At 36.1% G+C, this 10,828-nt stretch overlaps 1 protein-coding gene and 1 long non-coding RNA gene across 3 annotated transcripts; both read right to left on the reverse strand.

The window, feature by feature from the left end:
• Nucleotides 1-419: 419 nt before the first annotated feature.
• LOC110007247 (uncharacterized) lies at nt 420-3,181 on the reverse strand. 2 transcript variants are annotated; one of them, XR_002280920.2, is made up of 3 exons: nt 3,014-3,175; nt 2,649-2,897; nt 420-828 (listed from the first exon to the last, which is right to left on the reverse strand). It is a non-coding gene; the product is annotated as an uncharacterized LOC110007247 (long non-coding RNA). The 2 variants fall into 2 exon arrangements; XR_016042536.1 differs by lacking the exon at nt 420-828 and adding an exon at nt 1,176-2,483 and having other exon boundaries at nt 3,014-3,181.
• A 5,397-nt stretch (nt 3,182-8,578) lies between these two features.
• Nucleotides 8,579-10,167, reverse strand: LOC110007227 (putative disease resistance RPP13-like protein 3). Its single transcript, XM_020667001.1, has 4 exons — nt 9,898-10,167; nt 9,562-9,721; nt 9,374-9,448; nt 8,579-9,207 (listed from the first exon to the last, which is right to left on the reverse strand). The coding sequence occupies exons 1-4, from the start codon at nt 10,165-10,167 to the stop codon at nt 8,579-8,581; spliced, it is 1,134 nt and encodes a 377-aa protein (XP_020522660.1).
• Between the last annotated feature and the right edge of the window lie 661 nt (nt 10,168-10,828).

Here is a 10,828-nt window from a genome sequence, read left to right on the forward strand (position 1 = left end):
AAAAATTAAAAAAATAAAACACTCTGAGAGTCAAATATAGATCAACCGGTCAGTCACTCACTTGTGACATTATGCTTAAAAGTATCCCAGCCAGCCATTCCAATCGGCCAGGAGAGAGTAGCATATATTAATTCCCTTTGCCGGTATATAGAAAGCTTTCTCTATTAAGAAACGAGACATTTGACTTTGGAAAATATTCAATACCATGCAGCATGGGTCTATGGCATATGATATGCCTCAAGAACTTCCATTGTTGGTTCTCCAATGATGGATGTAGTGATTACCTGTGCCGAACGTTCATCACTATAAATTACGACCGACCACCATTGAATGCCATCTACAGTGTATTATTGGTGCATGATGTGATCAATCTTAAATTTATCAAGAAGTAATTTGACAATGTTTTAGATGGCCACACATTTGAAAACAAAATCTGTATCCTGTAACAGCAACTGAGGTTTCAGGACACTAAGTCCAGAGGATCAACATCCCCTTGTCTATCTCTCACTCGTTCACACACACCCACCCCACTCATATAGAATAAGATTTGCTCGACAATTCACAGGATTTCCTGATGGACCCATTTAGAGAACGAGAGGTTCCAGCTGAAAATATTGTGTGCTTAGACCAAATTAATCAAAATTAGAAGTTGAAGAAGAGATGCCCTTCTCAATGGCAGGTGTCACTTTGAATGGGAATACATCGGAAGTGCCTTAGGCCACCCACTTCTCGTGAATGAGAATTTCGGCAAAGCGTTGGAGATGACAATCCAAAAGGGTGGCAAGTTTTGATAATCCTTCTTTTTGCAGCTTCTTAACCATGTGTTCTCTGATGGAAATGTGATAAGGGAGGTAAGCATGCATCATAATAGAACATCAAAGACACGCCTATATAAAAAGAAATTATGTATGCCTACATAGAAAATGATATCAATCAAATGCACCAGGTAGGGATTGCGCATCTGTTCAAGGCATACAATTCCCATTAACCAATAGGTATGGTGTCAGGTCTTTATAGAAACCAATTCGAGCGAATTTTAGACAGCATATAATCCTGGAAGTGATCCATTGATAATATTCAGATATGAGACCACATGAAAGTAAACATGCATGAACATAATTCCTTTTTCGAATGGTTACTTATATATATATATATATATATATATATATATATATATATATATAAAGATTAATTAGAGATTGTAATCAAAATTGAAGCCACTAACCTCCGAAACCAAGGGGAAGAAAATAGAGGTGGACCAAAACCCACAAGCCTTTACAATGATTAACAAGCATAAAATTTTCGCTCGAAATTAGATACCTAATATCAGCCGAGGATGGCTTGCATGGTGAGTTCTTGTTAATGATCAAATTATGTGAAATCAAATATTAAAATCTTCATTAACCGAACACCAACTTAAACAACCCGTATATGGCCACTAGTTCCCTATCTCCTCTCTTCAAGTGGGTGGCAAGGTTGTCTTTGCTGTCACAACAAAAATCCGCAAATGGAATAAAGCACAATGGAGGTTTACAGCTAATGATCCCCGACTAATTCAGAAAAACACAAAAAGGTTCAGAATGACCTCAACAGACCTAAAATCCCATGTTTTTCTACACTTCTCTCATGTCACGTTTGAAATATTAACCTGAAGCCTTATGCATGAGGCACTCAGGGAATAAGATTATGAAATTTTTTCATAGTTAACATCCTACATTAAAAACAACACTTAAAACATGAGTCAAAGTCGTTGGATCATTTATTACAAAATTTTGAAAAGTAGTGCACCATGCCACTGTCCATAGATTGCAGCCTCATGTGTATAACTGTACATGAGGCTACCACCAAAAGAGCATCAAGGATCCAACACTTGCTCCACCTACAAATGGAGTATCGCATTTGATTCATTGCACACATAAATAACCCAAGAAATTCTTAAATCACAACTTGATACAAGCAATCTTATTGACTCATTCTCAACGCGATAATTACTCCGAAATAATAATCTGTTAAAAATTATGTCAAGGTATCAATCCAAGTTCTTGGGTTCCAAGGAAGTACATAATGTCAAGAAAAACTGTATAAACTGAACCAATTTATCAAAAATAAAGAGGTTCAAGACAACAAATGTACAATCTATAGAAAACCCAGAAAAAGAACAGGTGTAAAATCTTAAAAATCAAAACCTATGGAGATATAGGGCGAGCAAGGGGTATACAAATTCCTTTGTAAGGCTCAACTTGATAAGTGCTGAGTTGAATTGCCTGAGGGGACCAAAACAAAGTGGAAAATAGCATAAAAGTGCATAAAAATTAATAAAGTTTCATAGAGTCATGGTATATCAGCACATATTCTATAAACACACCTGCATACATATATAGGCGATTCATATATCAAACTAACACACAAAAGTACCACTCGATGTAGCCATATCGCCCTTGTGGAAATTACGATCACTGCACTTGTTGGAAAGTTTGAGGCCTCTGGATTTTGAAAAGCATAGGCCATTTAATGAAAGTTTACCAAACATAACGTCCTAAAAGAGGATAAGATTCAAAGAAAATACAGTATTTTACAAAGGAATCTTCTACAATTTGGGAGAAAAAAGTTCATCGAAAGCGCATATTTATGGTAAATTCCATGCTTACGATCGAAAAGGGTGAGAAATAAAGCTTCATAGAGACCATGTGATTGTAATAGAATGCCTTCAAGGATATGGACCCTCGAACTTTGGATGTGCACATTGGAGAATCCTTGCTACCTGTATTTCAATTATCATTCTTTATTAATGTAGACAGGTAGGAACCCAAATCTCCCCCCAAAAGAAAAAAAATAAAAGAAAAAGAATGCTAGCTCCCATGAATCTCCTCCGAACTTCAGATTGATATAATTTGCTGCTGGCGTAAGAGAAATGAAAATAATGAGCATCAATACTAGGCACTTATAGATCGGGGACAAAGTAAGCCATTTTTAGTCATCTAAAAGCCCTAGAAGTAAGAGTTCCTAGGCATACCTCTGTCCCAGGGTACTTCATTCAATCGGATCTGCAGTCTTAAAGATAAGGAGTAAGGACTCATATTCGCCGTTTGATCTGGGTGCCGAACCTTAGGGACTCGCCTGACAGGTTCTTTCATTCTTTTATCTTTTATTTTCTTTTATTGTTTAATTTTTTTTAACTATCTATTTAGTTTTATTTCTTAGTCGATATGCTTCCCTTCTCTTTATTCTCTTTTGTTTTCATTGTTATTCATCTTTAATTTTTTTATTATTCTCTTTATTTTATTTAGTTCATCTTTATTCGTGATTTCTTAGTTTTCTTTATTGCTTTAGCAGCTTATTTTTCCATTTCATTTTAGTTCTACTTTCTTTTGCGTTTATTTCGGATTTCACACTACCTAAGTCGGCGCGGCCGAAGATTTTCAAAGAATAGGCCTTTTAAGGTTGATTTCTTTGTAGATCTAAATTTGAGGGGATCCACTTTGTATTAGCTATTTTAAATAACTAACTTTGCATACAATCTTAGATGGATCAGGCTTCCCGTAGCCAGGTCTCGAATTCAGAAATAGGTACATGCAATGACAAAACTTATTGATGTAAAGTACTATTTATCCTTGAGATAATAATAGCCGAAAGTGATGTCTTGTTAATGAAGACTGACAAAAAAAGGATATGTTGACAAAACTTGTTCTATTACATAAGTTCAGTTTATACTTAGACTTGATTTATGTGTTCCCAAAATGAGGGCATATATAGAGAAGATGATTGAAAGGAATGTCTTCTGAAATTCAAGTCAATGTGGAGAATTATTAAGTCCATCTTGAATCCTTAAAATCTACGGCTTGTTTCCTTAATTTTGGGGTCTCTAATCTTTTGGGTTTCTTATTATTTAGGATCGTGATTAACCAACTTACTATTATTTAGGAGCTTATTTGGGTGATCCTATTTGGATCAGGATGGTATGTACTCCATAGAGAAAAAGGTAAAGTTAGGAAAATTAGGGAGGCCTCATGTGGGTTTTTTTCTTGGTTAGATTTTTCACTCTATACTAGGTTGTATTGTAGAGAGAGAAAAAACATAGATACGAAAGGAAGGGAAACTTGGGTTAGGTAGAGAAAGAAAATTGTAGAGAGAGAGAGGTTTTTTGAGAGATTAAGTTTTCATCTATGGATGGATGTAGTCACATCTATGACGAATAACATAAAATCTCGTTGTTCTTTTTACATTATTTATTTCATGCTTTATGTTTCTTTCTTATGGTTTATATGTTGCCGGTTCTATTTTTCTCACTCTTTATTTGCCAAAAATCAACTCATCTGATTTTAGAATTTCCACGCACAATATTACCTACATGAATATATGTATGCAATATACACATGATTACATTTATTTACATATATAAAATAAAATATATATAACATCATATATAGTTTTTTATCTAGACACAGACCTAACCTAAGCAAGAGGTTCACATCTTGATCCAGTGATCTGGACCCTTAATCCCCTAGACCATACCTAGGTTGGATATAGGTTCGGATCTATCATAGACCTTATTAGATCAAGTTGAGTCAGGTCAATATCGATCTGACTGGTCTCAACACAATATATGTGTGTATATGTGCGTGTGCATGCATTTGTGTGTGTGTAAAATCCTTTGTACAGAATAAAATATGTAGAATAAAGGACACCCAACCCAACCGATACAAATAAAATTGGGGTTTAATTTTTATTTTATTTTTTAATAGAAATTGCCCTCGGATAAATCAAGTTAATTTGGGAGGAGGGCAGGTTTTGTGCGTGATGTATTATTGATAAATTAGTTGGTTAGTTTAGGAGTATAAATAGGATAAGGTTAAAAAAGGGAAGGTTATCTATTCAACTATAAGGCAACATTTTACTTCTGGGGGAGGCTTTGGATAAAACGTGGATTATCTAACCAATTTTGTTAACACGTGAGGTTAAGAGATAGGGATGAGAGAGAAAATAGGTTAAGAGAGATAAAATAGGGATGAGAGATAAAATAGAAAAAAAATTGATCTTCCGTGTTTTAATTTATTTAAGAGAGATTTTCCTTGACTGTAAATTAGTGAATGGGTTAATAAAATTTGGTCTAGAGATTATTTTTGGGTGGATTATCTTGTAAACCTTGAGAGATGGTATATTCTTTCAACCTTTTCTTTTTATTTTTTTCTGTATCAATTAGTACAGTGCAAGTTAGATCCAGAGCAAGTTAGATCATGAGATATTCAGTTTGTTTTACAATGCCACCTAATCTTGCTCCTATGGATGATCGTTGGGGACAAACTATAGAAAATTTGAGTAAAGCCTAGAGGATGGGGACAATCTATAGAAAATTTGACTAAAGCCCTAGAGGATTTTCGAACTGAGATGAATAAGGGGATAGAACGGTTGGATTAGAGGTGGCAACGATTGGAGAACAATCTTCCTTGAGAAGAAGGTGCTCGCAGCCAAATTGATCTTGCCTCAATGAAGAAATTTATAAAGCCAAATTCGTGTCTTATAGAGCAGCAAAGAGATTTCGATATTAAAAACGATCTCCTAAAGTTTCATAGTCAATGGCGTTCATCAATTGCATATGGTGCGTCTTTGAAGTTGGACCAATTCTTAGTTAGGAATAATCACAATCAACCCAAGCTCGTATTCAACCATTACTCATGGAACACATTCATAATTACTCATGGAACACGTTCGCAAGTAAATAGTCTTACATTAGTCTTGAAGAAATGTGCCAAAGCGCATGGTGGGATTACATCACCAATTAGCTGATGGTGATTGGTTTGAACCTCGAGGTCGAGCTTTTCTCATCCCCGGGAGAATGATACAAATAAAATTGGGGTTTAATTTTTATTTTATTTTTTACTAGAAATTGCCCTAGGATAAGTCAAGTTAATTTGGGAGGAGGGAAGGTTTTATGCGTGATGCATTATTGAACAATTGGTTGCTTAGTTTAGGAGTATAAATATGATAAAGTTAAATAAGGGAAGTTTATTTGTTTAACAATAAGGTAACGTTTTGCCTCTAAGGGGAGGCTTTGGATAAAACGTGGGTTATCTAACTAATTTTTTTTAACACATGACTTTAAGAGAAAGAGAGATAAAATAGGGATGAGAGATAAATAGAAAAGTGTTTATCTTTTTTTTTTAGTTTATTTAAGGGAGATTTCCATTCATTGTAAATTAGTGAATGAGTTAATAAAATTTGATCTCGTCAAGAGAATTTTTTAGTTTATTTAAGGGAGATTTCCTTTCATTGTAAATTAGTGAATGAGTTAATAAAATTTGATCTTGTGAAAAGATTATTTTAAGGTGGATTCCATTGCAGATCTTGAGAGAGGGTATATTATCTCAACCTTTTCTTTTTATTTTTTTGGTTTTATTTTTTTCTTGCATCAATTGGTATCAGAGCAAGTTAGATCCAGAGCAAGTTATATCAAAAGATTTCCAATTTGTTTTACAATGGCACCAAAAACTAATCAAGCTAATCTTGCTCCTATGGATGATCGTTGAGGACAAGCTAATCCTGCTCCTATGGATGATCGTTGAAGACAAGCTATAGAAAATTTGACTAAAGCCCTAGAGGATTTTCGAACTAAAGTACGGTTGGATCAGAGGTTGCACGATATTTTGATATTAAAATCGATCTCTCAAAATTTCATGGTCCAGGGTGTTCATCGCATATGATGAATCTTTGAAGATAGACCCATTCCTAGTTAGGAAAAATCATAATCAGCCCAAGTACGCATTCAACTATGGAACACAGTCGCAAGCAAAGAGTCTTACATTAGCCTTGAAGAAATTGAAGAAAATGTGCAACCATGGAATACAGTCGCAAGCAAAGAGTCTTACATTAGTCTTGAAGAAATTGAAAAGAATGTGCCGAGGCGGGGGGATTACATCACCAATTAGCATATGGTGATGGGGTTGAACCTCGAGGTCGAGCTTTTCTCAACTCCTGGAGAATGATGCAAATAAAAATGGGGTTTAATTTTTATTTTATTTTTTAATAGAAATTGCCCTAGGATAAGTCAAGTTGATTTGGGAGGAGGGAAGGTTTTGTGCGTGATGTATTATTGATCAATTGGTTGGTTTGTTTATGAGTATAAATAAGATAAAGTTAAATAAGGGATGTTTATCTGTTCAACAATAAGGCAACATTTTGCCACTAAGGGGAGCTTTTATCAATTGGTTGGTTTGTTTATGAGTATAAATAAGATAAAGTTAAATAAGGGATGTTTATCTGTTCAACAATAAGGCAACATTTTGCCACTAAGGGGAGCTTTGGATAAAACGTGGGTTATCTAACATTTTTTTTTAACATGAGATTAAGAGATAGGGATGAGAGAAATAGGAGGAGAGATAAAATAGGAAAGTGTTTATCTTCTTTTTTTAGTTTATTTAAGGGAGATTTTCCTTCGTTGTAAATTAGCGAATGAGTTAATAAAATTTAGTCTTGTGAAGAGATTATTTTAAGGTGGATTCCCTCTCAAATATTGAGAGAATGTATATTCTCTCAATATTTTTTTCGTTTTTTTTTTGTTTTATTTTTTCCCTGCATCACCAACCCAACCCATCAACACCCCTCAACCTTTGCGGTCAAGTTTTGTTAAAATAACTTTGGTCTTCAAAGTCATCTTGACAAGTCTTGACTTCGTCCCAAGTCAAACTTTCTCAAAATTTTAAGTCTTGTTGCTTCATATCTTGAAAATAAGAAGCTAATAATTTTCTCACTTTCAATGCACCAAAAATGAAAGTACGAACATAGAAAACGAAAAAATTTGAACAGTTGCATTCAATGATGTGGCTTTAAGGGACATTAGCATAAATTTCTCTAAAATTTAAAAATCTAAAATTCAAGAAGTTCGACCGCACCAACAATTTGACAAAGGTATGACACGAGAAGCTAAAACATTATGAGTAAAGAACCAAATTTAAAGGAAATAGATAAAAGAAATGAGAGCAAGATGGGAACATATCTAATCAGACCAGTTTGAGCATTGCATCGCATTAACAAAAACACAAATAAAATAACCTATAATCATCATCCATGTCCATCTTCATTTAGAGAAGTGCAAAATAGTACTAGGAAGGGAATGTGGATCTTAGACTTTTTTAGAAAGGTATGTAGCATAGATATAAGAGCCTTTTGTATAGTCCGCAATTGAGGATGGACCCGTTACACCTTTCCAAAGTCCTAACAGACTTTCTACACTGCATAATTTCCCTAAAAATTAAAAGATAATGACAAGTATTTTAAGTATTATCTTTTTAACTTGTCTTGTAATAAAACCCTAGGATGTACGGTTTTTTGAAAACCTGATGGCACTCCTCAGTTACTGCTGCTTTTCCAATTAACAAACCCATTCCCTCTCTCTAATCCATAATCATAGATTTAAAATATTTAGAGAAGCAGAAACTAGAGCTCAGTCTGTTGACAAATGGGGGATGTGTTGTATTTTGAAATGCTCCTCTCCTCCTTCTTGCATCAGCCTATTCGTAAATTCCTCTGGCATAGAATTAATTTGCAAGCGACGGAGGGTGTTGAAACCCTTGAGGAAGCATCTTCAATTTTGGAAAATATGCAGGTAAGAAAGGCAGGGGAAGGATCCCTCCTCTATCTCTCCCCACTTTTCCATAGAACCCAAAGAAAGGTTTTTGAGTGAGGGAAATGATCCCCTGCCACAACCTCCTATTTTTTGGCATGTATATGCTTTAGAGAGGTTGAGGGTGGATAGATTAGGAAGGGATTGGAGGGCAGCAATTGGGTCTTCACTTAACTTAGTACCCTTCAAGTTTAATACAGCGATGCGACTGTGGGAAGTGAGGGCACTTGGAATTCTTTGCATTCGCATGTATAAAATCAAAAACCATAGGGATGGTGGAGGCTGGAAAGCTTGTAGGTCAAAAACCGAAGGAGGCGCTCCATCTATGTCCTCTAGCGCACTGGCTATCCAAATGTGCAAAATTGTGAGTTCGCGAAACTTGTTAATGGAGGCAACAAATTCAGAGCAGCACAACTCCCTCATCTCCCACTTCATTCGTAACACACGGAGTCTCCTCAAGTAACAAAGTCCTCTAACCACACCTACATCAGTGATATTTAAATGATAACGGATCTGCAGATTTTCTAAGCTTCTCGTTGCTTCGCGATACTTGAAGGTTATTCCATTAGTTGTTACATGGCTCAATGACGCTGATATCATTTTAGGAAACATTAATTTGCTACTTACATCCAAGGTGTGCAGACTCACAAGGTTGTTAATAAGTTCTTGGAAATTATAAGAAAAGGCATTTATGTGTACATACCTCGAGTGTACCACATCCTTCCGGCTCATATGAATCTTTTGCAATTCACTTACTTTCCACATGCTTTCGCAATTTACTACTTTCCACATGCAATACTCTCAATTTCATGAACTTGCAACTCAATTGTCCTGGAAACGAGCATCCAAACACTAAGATAGAATCATGTTTCTACTCTTAAGATTTTCCATGTAATCACCAACAATAAAGAGGCGGTGGGTTTCTTCACGGGGTTCAAACTTACCTTCTCCACCGTAGAATTCACCCAACATCTCTTCCTTAGCAATGGGAAGTGCAAACTCACATATGATATCATGAACTCGGGAAGAATGGGCATCGCCTTGTTTCGTTTCCTCACCAAATAGCAGCATACTTCTGTCAAGAAGCTCCTTAAAAGTGTTCATCTGCTATGTGCTCCATGATTTTCCCAGGCGACTCTTCAATGAACCCTTCAGCACCATAGACTAATCAACATCTCCCTTTTAATCGTATGATCCTCGGGAAATAAGCTACAGTATAAAAAGCATGATTTGAGATGCAACGGAATATCATTGTAGCTAAATGAGATAACATGAGCGACTTGACCACCACCTTCATGGACCTCCCATTGGGGGTCTTCAAGAACCCTCCACCATTCCACATATGTCAATGACTTCCTTGACATAATGCCTCCCATGACAATGATAGCCAGGGGTAGGCCATCGCATTTTGCCACAAGGCCGTCTGCCAAGTCTCTAAGCTCATCAGGACACATTCTATCATGTTGAAATGCCTTCTTACAGAAAAGATCAAAAGCTTCACTATCTTCCATTGGTTTAAGTTCGTAAATGCGGCTCACTGTGATCACCATTGGTTTTCTGTACGGACTGAAGCTTCACTATCTTCCATTGGTTTAAGTTCCTCTCGAGGCTGAACAGTTTAGGGTCATGCAATACCACATCCTTCGTGTTCACAGAAAATGTCAAAAATGCACTACTATCCACATGCTATACTCTCAATTTCCTGAATTTCCAAATCTATGGTCCTTGAAAAGAGCTTCCAAACACTAAAAGAGGACGAACCCATGCCATGTCTCTATTCTCAAGATTTTCGATATAATCGCCAACAATAAAGAGGCGACAAGTTTCTTCACGGAGTTTAAATCTACCCTCCCCACCATAGAATTCACCCAATATCTCTTCCTTAGCAATGGGGAATGCAAACTAACGTACTACATCATGGACTTGGCAACCATCGGCATTGCCTAGCAGCATGCTTCTATCAAGAAGCTCTTTGAAGTACTCATCAGCTATGTCCTCCATGGCTTTCCCAGGCCCCTCTTCGATGAACCCTTCAGCAACCCATAACGTTATCAGCATCTCCCTATCAATCTCATTATCCTTTGGAAACAAGCTACAATATAGGAAGCATGATTTGAGATGCAGAGGAAGATCATTATAGCTAAAAGAGAACACAAGAGACTTGACCGCCACCTTCATGGACCTCCCACTGGAGATCTTCAAGAACCCTAT

This window comes from Amborella trichopoda, chromosome 10 (genome assembly GCF_054954075.1).
Source record: "Amborella trichopoda isolate Santa Cruz 75 chromosome 10, AtrichopodaSantaCruz75HAP2 v2.0, whole genome shotgun sequence".
Classification (NCBI taxonomy): domain Eukaryota; kingdom Viridiplantae; phylum Streptophyta; class Magnoliopsida; order Amborellales; family Amborellaceae; genus Amborella; species Amborella trichopoda.

Coding starts and splice junctions, on each gene's coding strand:
- LOC110007227 (XM_020667001.1), bottom strand. CDS start 10,167: ATGGTGATCACAGTGAGCCGCATTTACGAACTTAAACCAATGGAAGAT. Junction 9,722..9,897: donor TCCATGAAGGTGGTGGTCAA/GTCGCTCATGTT, acceptor AGCACATAGCAG/ATGAACACTTTTAAGGAGCT. Junction 9,208..9,373: donor ATTGCGAAAGCATGTGGAAA/GTAAGTGAATTG, acceptor AAATGATATCAG/CGTCATTGAGCCATGTAACA.